The sequence below is a fragment of the Protomyctophum parallelum genome (assembly GCF_964188405.1).
Source record: "Protomyctophum parallelum genome assembly, chromosome: 7".
Classification (NCBI taxonomy): Eukaryota; Metazoa; Chordata; class Actinopteri; order Myctophiformes; family Myctophidae; genus Protomyctophum; species Protomyctophum parallelum.
The window spans coordinates 13935888-13951441 of NC_139705.1; the positions used below are offsets into that span (position 1 = coordinate 13935888).

Here is a 15554-nt window from a genome sequence, read left to right on the forward strand (position 1 = left end):
AGGGAAACCAAGGAGAGACACATGAAGGGAAACCAGGGAGAGCCACATGAAGGGAAACCAGCGAGAGCCACATGAAGGGAAACCAGGGAGAGCCACATGAAGGGAAACCAGGGAGCCACATGAAGGGAAACCAGCAAGAGCCACATGAAGGGAAACCAGGGAGAGCCACATGAAGGGAAACCAGGGAGACACATGAAGGGAAGCCAGGGAGAGACACATGAAGGGAAAAGATAGACAAAAGTGTGAGACACATTTTCACTAGTTTGGGTCCCAGGCAAATATCTAATTTCTGTTTTGGGTCACAGGCTGAAAAGTTTGGGAACCACTTCTCTATCTGACAGGATGGTGTCTGTCTGACCTTGTGCGATAGGCTAGAGGCCAGGGCGAGGTCGTTCTCCAGTTTCTGGATGATGCGGTCTCTCTGGGCCGTGGCCTTCAGAAACACCTGCTTGGCCTGGCGGAGCTTGGTCTTGTGCTGGGACTGCTTCTCGTTGTACTTCCTGGTAGGGGAAAAGTGTTGTAGCAGAACGTGCATGAGCCCGAGCAAATGGCACACAAAAACAAAAATAAAAAAGACGGAACAACGCGACAGTCGAACTGTCGAACATACTTCGACCTTTGGAACAGAGTGACTCAAAAGAACAAACGACAAAAGCATCTTGTGCATAACATACATGAATGGAACAGTGTGAAAGGAGTCGCCCACACTAGTGCTGCTTCCTAAACAATTATGTGCAATGATTTGATCATGTTTTAGTAATATTTCTTATTAGGCATGTAACAATATATCGTATATCGATATTAATCCCGACGATTATCGCCGTGAATCCTGACGACATTAATCGATTTAATATATATATATATATATATATAGGGCTAGTAAATTATGGTATGTGCGATATGAAATGTGAGCTTTAATCATATTCCATCATATTCAAGTTATTTTGGAGAGAAATGAGACAGACTATGCAGTCACTTTCAGTAGTAGAAGTCTGTGTGTGTCTGTGACTGTGCCCAGGTGATGGTTGTTGATGCTCATTAATACATCAAGGAAGGCAATTATGTTTCTGCACTGTCAAATAGGTCTACATCTATCCTAAGATGCCATCAAAGAAAGCTTATGTTAACTCGAGCTAGGTTCTAAACAAGAAAGCATGTTTACAGTTGTTGCACAGAAATTAAGTCATTTTACATGAAAAGTTTGTCTGGAATTTGTCTGGAAAATAATTTTGTGTTTAAAGTATCGTGAAAAATCGTATCATGAAGACGTGAACCTCATATCGTGATACGTATCGTGTCTATTGCCTATTGCTAATATAACATATTGTTAGTTTGACCACTTCAAATGCTCTACTCTTCTAAACTGCAAGGTCTGCGTCGCTGACCTTGTAGAATGGCAATCTTCGCGGCAAAACATGCTGATACATACTGGCTTCTATGGAATCCAAATGACTAATCACTTCCTGTGTTTTACCTGATGTGACTGTCCAGCTGCAGCAGCACCTGTTGCAGCTCTCCCTGGAGTCTGTCACACTCCTGCTGACCGGAGGCCACCTCCTCCTGCAGCCTGTGACACGTCTTCTGGCTGTCCCTCTGCTGTGGACACAACACACACCAGTCAGTGAGTGTGTGTGTGTGTGTGTGTGTGTGTGTGTGTGTATATATATATATATATATATATATATTATTATTTTTTTTCATTTATTTAATTCATGTGGAAACACTGTTGTGTCAACACATTTAGAGAGGGGTGGGCATAGAGCATTAGCCAGACTGATGACATCGATTCACTCACACGCGTTCGTTGTGTAAGTGAATCCACGTTATCAATCAGGGCTGAAGCGTTAAAAAGGGAAACATAAAAGAGAAAGAGAGAAAAGAACATTGGAAAGAGTCTGCATGTGTACTGTACTGCAGGGTTAGGTAACCTTTGGCACCAGTGCCAACATTGGCACAGCGGAGGGTGATCACTGGCACACTGGCATAAGTGTGAGAGAGAGGATCTTTGGTTAAAAATTAACAAGTAAAAAAAGTCAAAGTCCCTCACATATGTATGTAAATTATATCCTGCACATAATTCAACGTTCATTCAAACTCTGAACTCATGGGGAGGGAGTCTGAGAGATAGGCGAGGCTATAGCTCAGAGTCTAATAATCATTATAACAATGTGAAAGAAAATATTTAAGTAAGTCAGAGAGGCAAATTGTCAGTATCAGCCAGGGTGTGGGAGTCTATCCCCGTTTCAATGCGCTAGACCTCTGGGAGATGGATTGCTGAAGTGGAGCGCAACACCTACTAGTCCGGTAGCCGAGGTGAGAGAGACAGCGAAATGCCTTCACGACGGACGACCTATGTCGCGACGTATATTTTTCCGTCGCAACGTATATTCGAGTACGTCCTGGCGTAAATATCAATTCGTCCCGGCAGAACGGACTCGTCGCGGCTATATCTACCCGTTTGCGACCTAGTAGTTTGACTATTCTTTTACGTCGCGACAGAACGGGACACGTCACGGCTATATCTACCCTTCTCGACGTAAAAGGTAATTCGTTGTGGCGTGTGTGGACTCGTCGCAACAGAACGGAACTCGTCGCGGCTATATCTACCCTTCTCGACGTAAAAGGTAATTCGTTGTGGCGTGTGTGGACTCGTCGCAACAGAACGGAACCCGTTGTGGCGTGAGCTGGACTCGTCGCGACAGAACGTGACTCGTCGCGGCTATATCTACCCGTTTGCGACGTAATGGTTGACTTTGTTATATGCCCGGTGCGCGGTGCCCTGCGCGGTGCCCTGCGCTGCCCTACGCCCACCGCGTGCACCTTGCCGGTCCGCCCTGCGCCCTGTGGCCTGGCACGTGTGCACGTGTGCCAGGCCACCGCGTGCACCTTGCCGGTCCGTGGAGCCCTTCGCCGTCCCCAGGCGACCCTGCGTTCCAGAGCTGTCACATGCCCACCGAAAATAGCAGATCTACCAGCTCCTCTCCTACATACGGGATGGCCCGACCCGCGTCTGTGGACCCCTGGGCGGGTGTGTGTGTGAGCGTCTGAGCTCCTATCTGTGTGCCTCCCCCCCCCCCCCCCCCCACCCCATGTGGACCCTTGCAGGGGGGGGGTCGGGGGGTCCCCCTATGCACTTTGTGTAGATGCTGCGTATCGCCTCATACTGAAAAAATTACTATTTTACGCACAGCGCAAGGCAATATGTGATTACGATCGTCCTTCTGGGGGGGGGGGGGGGGGGGGGGGCTGGCCTACACAATAGATAACCTACCCTGGCCAACACAATAGATAACCTACAAGGACATATGAATTTAATTTATATACACGGCTATATTAATTTAGCCGATCATCAAAGCTCACCGCGCTCGTATAGCGCATTGACTGTCTGTCTGTCTGTCTGTCTGTCTGTCTGTCTGTCTGTCTGTGTCTCAATGACTTGCCTTAGGCGGATAATATAGACTACAAGTACTTTATTAAAGTAAAGTAAAAGAGTGAGTTCTCATTGCGTTCTCTGCGTCGTAGCGCATGCAGATAGGCAGATAGGGGGGGGGGGCAGTTCTATAGGCAAGGGCAGAAGGTTCCTATAACGACAGTGGGTGCGTGCCCACCTTAGAGTAGCCTATATATTTTAAGGCACCCGCCCCGCAACTTATTATTATTGGCTTATTATTTTGCCACCAGCGGAGTTGACGGTTGACGCCGTTGTCTAGTATAGACTATAGGCCTGTGCCAGGATGATTTTAAATAAATATGTCTCTGTCTCTGCGTCTCTAGAGCTATAACATATATACTGTAGCACACATCATGTGTGACACATGTGCACACACACACACACACACACACACACACACACACACACACACACACACACACACACACACACACACACACACACACACACACACACACACACACACACACACACACACACACACACACACACACCGAGTACTAAGTATAAGTAGCATATAGGGTACGGCTCTAAAAACATTAAATACTGCGGGAGCATTACACTAAACAAAGTTGGATTTGTACATTGCAGAAACGTAACATAACGTAAGTGTTCTTATTATTGTCCGTCTGGGTTTTATAATGCAGTGTGAGTCCGCTCCGCGATAGCCGATCTGCAAGCTCACAACGCGTTGCGCTGATTGACAGTGCACGTGCAGCAGCTACTGTATAGAATTATATTTAAGTAGGCTACTTTTTTGTGTGACGTCTGTGTGTTATTGACTTCTTGTTCCTTAATGTGCAGGTTTATCAGAGCGATATAGTGCAGCTGTGAGTGAGTAGGCCTATAGCTGCTGCTGCTGCGTCCGTGCACCAATAGAGCGACCGCGGCAGCGGCACGTATGCTTGAAATATTAAATAAAAATATGTTGGGCTTCCGGGCGTCCGTTTCTGGACTGTACCAACGGGCTTAGGGCCGGACGGTCCCTTAACTCCACGGGCCCCTATATTTTAGGCCCGTGCAGGGCTCTAGTGTGTGTGTGTGTGTGTGTGTGTGTGTGTGTGTGTGTGTGTGTGTCGCATGCGTGCGTAAAGTTAGTAGGCTATCAGAAGCAGCAACCATGCAGAGCTATACCAATCAGATTAAATAGGCTATATGCCTTAAACGTTTGACAAGCAATATTAAAAATACAAATCCACAAGCTCGAAAACCACCTGACGGGCCGCCCAAACGGGTCCGGGGACCCCCGGGCGGTACGGGTCACCGTGGACCCTTGGGGATCAAGGGGGGCCACGGGTGTCCACGTTTGCGGAGACGCTGCCTTCATATTAGCCTACTTAAATAACAAGCAGCTGATCTACAATTGACAATTTGACATGTCATTGCGTCGTATTCTGTCTTTCTTTCACGCACGCACGCACGCAGACATGTCACAGACCACCACATAACCATATTTGTATGGCCATATCGTTTATAGGCCTTATAGCTGAATAGCGCCGGCCGTCGGGGGTTCATTTGGTTCCAACCGTCCCATTATGGTCAACACTTATGATATGCTATTGCATTCTTCCAACTAAAGATTTAAATATTAATCTGAAAAAATGACATGGCACGGACTGGCTCAGAAAATCTCCCTGCATCATTATATCAAAACCAGGCCTATACTGAATGTAGGCAATTGAATTCCATGACTTTTGTTTCAATCAACTGAACTAGACCAATAAAATAGTAGGCTAGTATTTATGTTTTTCGTTAATAATAATGCATGCTAATAAAAAAGCTTGTAGATCTGTTTATTTTAAGCATGCCGCCGCATTCTGTCAGAATCTCGTGTGTGTTATTATTGAACCATTTCATTTCATGTCTGTCTGTCTGTCTGTCTGTCTGTCTGTCTGTCTGTCTGTCTGTCTGTCTGTCTGTCTGTCTGTCTGTCGGCATCTGATCTACAAGCTCACGCATCGCAGCGGACAGCGGTTGATTATCGCTGGGCCGCAGCGGGTCTATATCGCCTAATGTATCATACAGCGAATGAAAGCAAACGTGTGTGTGTGTGTGTGTGTGTGTGTGTGTGTGTGTGTGTGTGTGTGTGTGTGTGTGTGTCGCGTGTGCGTGTGCGTGCGAACTTCATGACAGTGGTGCAGCATTACATTGTATTTTGATTTGAAATAAATAATGATGAATAGATGTCTATACTGTTGCTTGTGTGTGTGTTATGCTATAGGGTTAGCTGGAACACACGCCCTGTATGATCTGTGGTGCGCATCTACAAGCTCCAAGTGTTGCGTCCACATGCAGCGCGTTGTGAGCTTGCAGATCGTCGGTGCCCCACTATAGAGAGATGGTAGGGTAGTGCCCAAGCCTATTCCTATATGATCTGTGGCTATATTAAAGGCCTTTTATGTGATCTCACATAATGTGCGAGTCAGAGCTAACGTTACTCAATGATCATTTGCGTCTGATTGATATCACAGCACAGCGTGTGCTGAGAGAGAGAGAGAGAGAGAGAGATGGGGGGGGGGGGGGTATGCTCCGTTCATTGGCTCTATATGCCGTGCGAGACAGGATGATTTTAAATAAATATGTCTGTCTCTGCGTCTCTAGAGCTATAACATATAGCACACATGTGTGCACATGTGATGTGTGTGCGCGCACACACACACACACACACACACACACACACACACACACACACACACACACACACACACACACGAGATTCTGACTAAAATAAACAGATCTACAAGCTTATAGTGTACCTTAGCGTACATACCAGCGTACTTACCGTTCAATAATAATTAGCATGTATTATTATTAACGAAAAACATAAATACTAGCCTACTATTTTATTGGTCTATAGTTGTTTGAAACAAAATGGTTGCTGCTTCTGATTAGTTACTAACTTTATTAGACCAATTTAAAATAGTATTAGATGTTTTTCGTTAATAATAACTTATGCTAATTATTACTGAACCATTTTAGATGTTTATATTTCACCAACAGGCATGATAATGCATTTATACTGCATGGCAGAATAGGCCAGTGGCCACCGGCCGGCGCAGTACGGCACAATCACAGCTCAGTCCATTTTAATATCATAGCGCAATTCCATGTTTATATACATCTGCTGGTGGGGGGTGCTGCTATATGTTGATTGCCCATTTGTATAACACATTATATAATATAGGTGCTTGTATGGTGCGTGTATATAATAGGCCTACATTTAAATGACCACATTTAACACACACACACACACACACACACACACACACACACACACACACACACACACACACACACACACACACACACTAGAGCCCTGCACGGGCCTAAAATATAGGGGCCCGTGGAGTTAAGGGACCGTCCGGCCCTAAGCCCGTTGGTACAGTCCAGAAACGGACGCCCGGAAGCCCAACATATTTTTATTTAATATTTCAAGCATACGTGCCGCTGCCGCGGTCGCTCTATTGGTGCACGGACGCAGCAGCAGCAGCTATAGGCCTACTCACTCACAGCTGCACTATATCGCTCTGATAAACCTGCACATTAAGGAACAAGAAGTCAATAACACACAGACGTCACACAAAAAAGTAGCCTACTTAAATATAATTCTATACAGTAGCTGCTGCACGTGCACTGTCAATCAGCGCAACGCGTTGTGAGCTTGCAGATCGGCTATCGCGGAGCGGACTCACACTGCATTATAAAACCCAGACGGACAATAATAAGAACACTTACGTTATGTTACGTTTCTGCAATGTACAAATCCAACTTTGTTTAGTGTAATGCTCCCGCAGTATTTAATGTTTTTAGAGCCGTACCCTATATGCTACTTATACTTAGTACTCGGTGTGTGTGTGTGTGTGTGTGTGTGTGTGTGTGTGTGTGTGTGTGTGTGTGTGTGTGTGTGCACATGTGTCACACATGATGTGTGCTACAGTATATATGTTATAGCTCTAGAGACGCAGAGACAGAGACATATTTATTTAAAATCATCCTGGCACAGGCCTATAGTCTATACTAGACAACGGCGTCAACCGTCAACTCCGCTGGTGGCAAAATAATAAGCCAATAATAATAAGTTGCGGGGCGGGTGCCTTAAAATATATAGGCTACTCTAAGGTGGGCACGCACCCACTGTCGTTATAGGAACCTTCTGCCCTTGCCTATAGAACTGCCCCCCCCCCCCCTATCTGCCTATCTGCATGCGCTACGACGCAGAGAACGCAATGAGAACTCACTCTTTTACTTTACTTTAATAAAGTACTTGTAGTCTATATTATCCGCCTAAGGCAAGTCATTGAGACACAGACAGACAGACAGACAGACAGACAGACAGACAGACAGACAGACAGACAGACAGACAGACAGACAGACAGACAGACAGACAGACAGACAGACAGTCAATGCGCTATACGAGCGCGGTGAGCTTTGATGATCGGCTAAATTAATATAGCCGTGTATATAAATTAAATTCATATGTCCTTGTAGGTTATCTATTGTGTTGGCCAGGGTAGGTTATCTATTGTGTAGGCCAGCCCCCCCCCCCCCCAGAAGGACGATCGTAATCACATATTGCCTTGCGCTGTGCGTAAAATAGTAATTTTTTCAGTATGAGGCGATACGCAGCATCTACACAAAGTGCATAGGGGGACCCCCCGACCCCCCCCCCCCTGCAAGGGTCCACATGGGGTGGGGGGGGGGGGGGAGGCACACAGATAGGAGCTCAGACGCTCACACACACACCCCCCCAGGGGTCCACAGACGCGGGTCGGGCCATCCCGTATGTAGGAGAGGAGCTGGTAGATCTGCTATTTTCGGTGGGCAGGTGACAGCTCTGGAACGCAGGGTCGCCTGGGGACGGCGAAGGGCTCCACGGACCGGCAAGGTGCACGCGGTGGCCTGGCACACGTGCACACGTGCCAGGCCACAGGGCGCAGGGCGGACCGGCAAGGTGCACGCGGTGGGCGTAGGGCAGCGCAGGGCACCGCGCAGGGCACCGCGCACCGGGCATATAACAAAGTCAAACTATTACGTTGCAAACGGGTAGATATAGCCGCGACGAGTTCCGTTCTGTTGCGACGAGTCCACACACGCCACAACGAATTACCTTTTACGTCGAGAAGGGTAGATATAGCCGTGACGTGTCCCGTTCTGTCGCGACGTAAAAGAATAGTCAAACTACTAGGTCGCAAACGGGTAGATATAGCCGCGACGAGTCCGTTCTGCCGGGACGAATTGATATTTACGCCAGGACGTACTCGAATATACGTTGCGACGGAAAAATATACGTCGCGACGTACGTCGTACGTCGTGAAGGCATTTCGCTCCACCTGCGAGGTGAACCGGTGGGAAATTTGGTATATAGTCTTTTTTATTGGCCTAGAATATTGTCTATACATTCATGAATCCACTTGCTGACTGGTTGTCACTATTGGGCAATTTCTTTATAGGGGTTTCTTGTGACCCTACCATTAACATCCTATGGGAGCCTGGAGGCAAAGATGTCAAAAATGTCATACATTCCTTTTGCTTTAAGTAGCATGTGACATGTCAAACTAGGGGGCATTCATGATTCTGAATCCATTCCAAGCATTAGTTTTGCACAAAATACACTCCTTGGGCTAAAAACAGCAATAGCCACTTGCCCAAAATGTGCTGACCTCATCACATTTGTGCTGACCTCATCACATTTGTCAGGATTGCAATGGCCATTTTTAGCCCAAGGAGTGTTTTTTGTGCAAAACTAATGCTTGGAATGGATTCAGAATGTAGGGTCAAAAGAAACCCCTATACAAGAAATTGCCCAATAGTGACAGCCAGTCAGCAAGTGGATTCATGAATCCATGTATATAGACAATATTTTAGGCCAATAAAAAAGAAATCCTACTTTAAACAAAATAATAATATAATAAGGGTTATATCCGTGTATATAGTTGATGTATATAGTTGATTAATGTTTTTGGGGGACCTCCCCAAAATAATTTGGCGACCCACGGGTTGAGAACACCTGCGATAGCTGATACACTCCTAATGTCTTGTGAAAGAGCCCGTGGCGACATCAAGTGAACCAACCCTAGCCTCTCACCTCTTCTCTGGCCTTGCTGTGCTCAGCCTCTAGTACGGCCAGCCGGGTGTCGAGCTGCTGGGCACGGTGGCTGAGCTCAGAGTTGGTTCTGGTCAGGTTGGCCTCCTTCAGCCTCAGGGAGCGCACCTGTTGCTGCAGCTCCTCCTCACGCTGTTCTAGAAGCTTCCTGGGAGCAGAGAGAGAGAGAGAGAGAGGGGTACAAAGTAACATATTCAGTGTTAAAGGGACACTCTTTTTGCTAAAAAATATGACGTTTACAAGATTTAGAACACTTTCCTGGGGGTCTTTATGTGTGCAATATGTGGTTTTAGATCTTCTAAACGTCATTAACATATAATATTTTGCAAAAAGGGTGAAGTTTCCTTTTAATGTAACAAATGGATACATTAACAGAGGATCTCGCTGTGTGGTTATAAGTGTCTAGTGAGTGTTTAATGCCTTGGTTCTCAAAGTGAGGTCCAGGGACCTCCAGGGGTCCCAGAAAAATGAAGAACAATTTAAACAATTATTTCTCAGCAATCGGAAAATAGCTGACAATGCGTTGTGAGCTTTTAACTATGCTATTTTCTATACTTTTTCATTTTTAGAACATTGACAAATCTGGACAAACGCATATCTCAATATTGGGGTCCTTGATTCTTAAATCTGTAAATAGAACATAAACTAACCTAACAATGATATGGTAATTCTGTAGATTCTGTAGATGTACAGGCATACATTATGTGCCAAAGATTAATCACTATTCAAACAGCTTCTTTTTCGCTTTATCGTCAATGGAAATAATATCACTGAGAACATACCGTGTTTTAAGCCTTGCAGCACTAGCAATCAAAAATAGATTTGATATAAAAGGATTGTTGTAGTAACATTTTGTATTGGTACATTACATATGCTATAACCACTAGTGTCAAGGGGTGTGGAGGGGTGTTGTCCAGGGGTTTTCTTTTTTTTTACTGCTAGTTGCGTTTTGTTTTTTGTTTGTTTTTTCTTGTCTTTTTCTTTTGTGTAAGTCATGTGAATTTTGTATGCTTTATTGAAAATCATTAAAAAACTTTGATGACAAAAAAAATGGATTTGAGCCTCAACAAAAGAGCGCTTTGCTTTAAAGAGGCTTCTAGTAGTCGCTTAGCAACCCATGAGAGCCTAGATCAGTTCCTACTAGCCAATAGAGAGGCACGGCACCACCTTGTGGGCACAGGGCATAAGGACGGTGTCAGTACTGGAGCACACAGAGACCTGTTTCCACCAGTTGGTTCCTGATGGGAACCAGTTTCAGTTCTTTGTGGTTCTTACTAGTCCAATAGTCCATGAGCCAGAGCTCCAAAATTGGAATGTTAATTATGAATTGAGTGTGCAAAACCATACCTTTATTAGATTGTTATCACCATGAAACATCCCCAATTTATTTACTTACACGAAGACAACATGAGTTAGACTTTAATATATTAGCGCCCCTCACATCACACAGGAGTGATTTTTAAATATGCAAATAAGGCATTGTATAGGAAAATACGAAAACATTTGAAAATATGAAAAAGCTACTACTGTGGAAGGGTTATCATATATTAATTTACTCATATTGATCCTACAAACAATTTAATTTAGGTATAGTTTTGCCCACTCAATTCATAATTACCGTAACGTTCCAATTTTGGAACTGGCTGACTAAGAACCAGAAAGAACTGAACCGGTTCCCTTTGGGAACCAACCGGTGGAAAAGGGGTCAGAGTGCTATAGCAATAACATAGCAGTTACAAGTAAATGCCTGCAAATATTTTCATATATCGAACATTAGAGAACACCCAGTCACTTAGCAATCATAAGTACAACTCGTCCTATATGCATCCGTTTAGTGTAGCTACTAGCTAGCTTAAGATTATGAAAAGAGAAAGGAGAGAAGCCCAATGGATGAGCACAGAGACTATGATGTGAGGAGACAGTTTTGGAGCGTGTTGTTGAGACCTGGTGATGTGCTCCTCCTGTTGTTTAGCTCTCAGGGCTGACAGAGTGTCAGAGAGGTCCCTGCTGTCCCTCTCTAGGCGGTTGTTCTCGCCGGCCCGAGCCTCCTCCATACGCAGCTGGTGTTGAGCAGCCTTTAGCTGCTGCTGAATGTCCAGCACCTGTCACATGGAAGGGGGGGGGGGGGGGGGGGGGGGGAGAGAACAGCACCGTGGAATTCACTTCGGTCCATCTCTCCCCTTTATTGTTGTCTTTCATTTAAACTCTGTCTGCAACCAAATTGATGTTTGTTTGTGGGACACGGGTGTGATTCTTTTAATTTTATTTTTCGCTACGCGAGTTGCGTCCAGACCCGTTATTGAGTAGGAGGACAGATTCTTCAACGAGCTCACTTAACCATTACACAGAAGCTTCTCACTCAGTGTATAGGTCTTTTCAGACGAGGAGTTGTCGACTGGATCAACGACAGGTCTGCTCATGAGGGACGCAACTCGCGTAGCGAAAAAAAAATAATAATATCACAACCGTGGAGTGAAGGGCGCTCTTATCATCATACATCATCTCATTCTGGACAATCACAATCTGCGTCCTCAATTTTCCGTCTTCACTTTTCTGCCCTCACTTTTGCTTCAATATGTACTTTGCTCAGCCAGTCAAATCATCGCTATGGGGTGATCAGCCAATGTTTGTGTTCACACAAACCCGGAAAGCTGGGCATAGGAGTGGCTGGCGCCCCTCAAAAAGCTCAACACAATCCACGTCTAGTCAGTCGCGGGCGTGTGCACAAAAATACTTTAAATACGCTTGTGTGTCTAAAATAAACGCACGCCTCTCATTGAAAATGAATTACTAGCCGCGTCAGTGAAAAGGCCTATGTATGGACTATGGACTATGGAGCATGTTGTATTAGGAACAATACCTGAAAATAAAGAAAGGAAAAATAAACTGCATGACAGAACACTTTTGGCTAGAAACCCTAACCTTTTTGTCAGCTGCGATGAGACGCGCCCTCTCTGCCTGCAGCTCCTCCTGCAGGCTGGTGGTGGCGCTGCGGCTCGAGGTGCTGCGTGCCAGCTCCAGCTCCAGCTCTCTGATCCTGTGCTGCTGACGCTCTGTCTCGCTCGTCTTGCCGTGGATGTTCTGCTCCGTCTGGACCAGCTTGGTCTGGGCCTGTTTCAGCTCCGCACACAGCTGGGGAGGGGAAGCACATCACCATGATACTGGTGTGTCAGAGTACACTGCCTTACCCCTTATCCCTAAACTTCTACACATTATTATGCAGTACAATCCAATTTTGTGTATATTGCTTAAATGCTTTATCTTGGGCTGGTTGAACCTACGGTAATACTGAAGACATTTATCCAAGCCAATTATCTCTCAGAGCTTGTCGATTCATTAATGGCATAATGCTAAAGTCACATGCAGTGCCATTTTATACATAGCAATTAAACTATCATACTACTATTATTCTATCATGTCTTATCTTATTCAAATGTTGTTGTCCAGGGCTGCCTCTGCTACCCAACTGTATTTCATGTGAATGCTATGGGACAATAAACACCTTCAACCATTTCACTAAGGTCTGCTGTGTGTGAATCCATTTCTAACCTTGAGCTTCTCCTGGTCCAGCAGAGCGTTGTGTCTCTTCAGGTCCAGGTTCTTCTCCCTCTCGTAGCGCAGCTCTCTCTCTGCGGAGGTGAACAGGCTCTGGGCCCTCTGCAGGTCCTGCTTCAGCTGCTTCAACTCCTCGGCCTTCTGGACCAGCACACAGTTCTGGGACTTAGAGAGAGAGAGAGACACGAGGAGAGATCGTTCGCAAAGGAAGAAGAGCATGTGCAGTAAGAATCTACACAGTGCCCTTACCGCAATGTAGATGAATGCAGAAGAAACACATGGTTCTAGACCCCAAGGTCCAACATCAACTATAGCCTGATTATGGGCAGTAATCCTGGTCTCTAAAACTACCTCCCCCTGGCAAGCCGGGGCGCCTGATGGAGGGGAAAGGAACTGGTTGGAATAACGTGTTCCTTCCACGTGCTACGTCCGGCCGGGGAAATTCCCCCATCAGGTGAAAAGAAGCAGCTTGGACTCCTCATGCATAGAAGGAGGCATGAGGTCAGTCCGCTGCCCCCCCAGGTTGGCAGAGGAAGTGTAGCACCCAGGATTACATTAGATAATTGGCACTGGGTGAAAAAACTGGGTTGCAAAATCGTGGGATAAAAATAAATAAAATAAAAACATCAAATCTACAAGCTCACAACACCTGCCCCATTGGCTATTTTGGCACGAAACCCAAGTATAAATCACCTCAAAGAAATGTGCAGCAAAGATCTGTAGATTAGGCCATAATAATATGTACAAACAGCTGTGCTTGGTGTTGACCGGAAGCCGTTTTGAGGTATTGATTACAGTAAATATGACTCATATCAGAGCCTATAAGTAGATGTACTGACCTTGGTGTGTGCCTGGGCTTCGTAGACCTGGGCCTGCAGGGCTAGCTGGTGCTGAGAGGCCAGCTGCCTCTCCTTATTCAGGGTGAGCTGAAGACCACTCAGTTCCCGCTTCGCAAGCGATATCTAGGAACGGAACACAACAGACATGTTCTAATACAGTGGTTTTCAACCCTTTTCACATCAAGGCCTATTACTTATTCGACATTTGAGCCACGTCGTACACCATTTGATGACCTTTAGCTTCTCTCAGACCCAAAACTAAAGCATTTTGTTGTCGTATGGATAAGATTTCGTCCTGTATTGAATTATTTTGGTACCATAGGCAAACGTGTTGACTTCTTGTAAATTAAGTAATGCAGACGTTTAACAATAATTTAACTCTTGACAGCATAAAATTCAAAATTTCATTTTACGCTCTCAAGAGTTAAAGATCTAATAAGGGTCCATTTGGTTACCAACTCTCCATCATTTAGCTGTGGGACCACATGCAACCCCCTCAAGGACCACTGGTCGTCCCCGGACCACTGGTTGAATACCAATGTTCTAATATTTATAACTACACACATATTGACCACAAAATTAGCCGATCTACAAGCTCACAATGAGCTTCTAGATCAGCTATATTACATAGGATACAACAGATTCAAGAGGTATTGGTGTTAATTAGCATGCAATATATGAATGTCGATTTACCGTAGATTTGGCACTGGGTCAATTTGTAAGCATTAGCTCCCTCTAGTCTTGGGGGGGAATGGAAGGCGGGGCTTTTCTGAGTAAAATTGGCCTCATGTGATTGGCACTCCCTGGCAAAAATGTGTTAAAAAAAGTCCATAGACTTGGCTGCCACATGATGTCACGTTTAGTTCTCTAAACAAATATTTAAAAAGTATAGGGTTTAAGAGGTTAAATCTATGCCATCCAGGTACCTGATCTTGGCCCTCATCCACGGTCTTCCCCCCTGGACTAGGACTAGACTCTGTGGGAGCTCTGTGTGGCTCTGGCTCCGTCTCTTGTCTGGACGAGATGAGCTCCTGCTGACGCTGGAGCTGATCCCGGAGGTGCTGCGCCTCCAGGCCCAAGCGGTCCCTCTCCTGGAGCTGATCCCGGAGGTGCTGCGCCTCCAGGCCCAAGCGGTCCCTGTCCGCCTCCACCGCCAGCTTCTCCTGCACCCTGGAGCTCAGCTGGGTCTGCAGTTCGCTGCTCTGCAGCCGCTCGGCAGCCAATTCATCCCTACGAGGCCCACAGGCGTGCATGTGTGTAGATGTGTTGAAACAAGCATGGCAGACAGATTTAGAATCTGGAATTCTCTCGTACCTTTTTATTTTTTTAATTGCAAAAATAACACATGATCTACATAGTTAATATGTTGGATTGCAAGAAATCAGTAACCAAAGTGTAGACTACTTAGGACTAAATGCATCGAGTATGTTTACATACGGCATGTGTTCCAAATCCTGTTTAATCATTTGGCTGAGAAACAAGCAACCTTTGGCAATGGCAGATTATTCTACATGGTCAATTAACACAACCTTTGAAGCTGCAATTTATTTTTATACTTGGCTACTGGGTGTCCCCTTACACCAATTTCAACCCACATATCCCATAT

The 15554-nt window shown here is 45.5% G+C and overlaps 1 protein-coding gene across 6 annotated transcripts in view; it reads right to left on the bottom strand.

Moving 5' to 3' along the window:
* Positions 1–15554, bottom strand: part of ccdc30 (coiled-coil domain containing 30) — a 42198-nt gene that overhangs the window by 4492 nt on the left and 22152 nt on the right. For all 6 annotated transcript variants that reach the window (XM_083768437.1, XM_083768438.1, XM_083768434.1 and 3 more), the window contains 8 exons: positions 14875–15178; positions 13949–14071; positions 13104–13274; positions 12477–12686; positions 11499–11656; positions 9537–9702; positions 1475–1596; positions 359–500 (listed from right to left, as the gene is read on the bottom strand). In XM_083768437.1, coding sequence (XP_083624563.1) covers positions 359–500; positions 1475–1596; positions 9537–9702; positions 11499–11656; positions 12477–12686; positions 13104–13274; positions 13949–14071; positions 14875–15178 — 1396 coding nt within the window. The remainder of the gene's footprint in view (positions 1–358; positions 501–1474; positions 1597–9536; positions 9703–11498; positions 11657–12476; positions 12687–13103; positions 13275–13948; positions 14072–14874; positions 15179–15554) is intronic.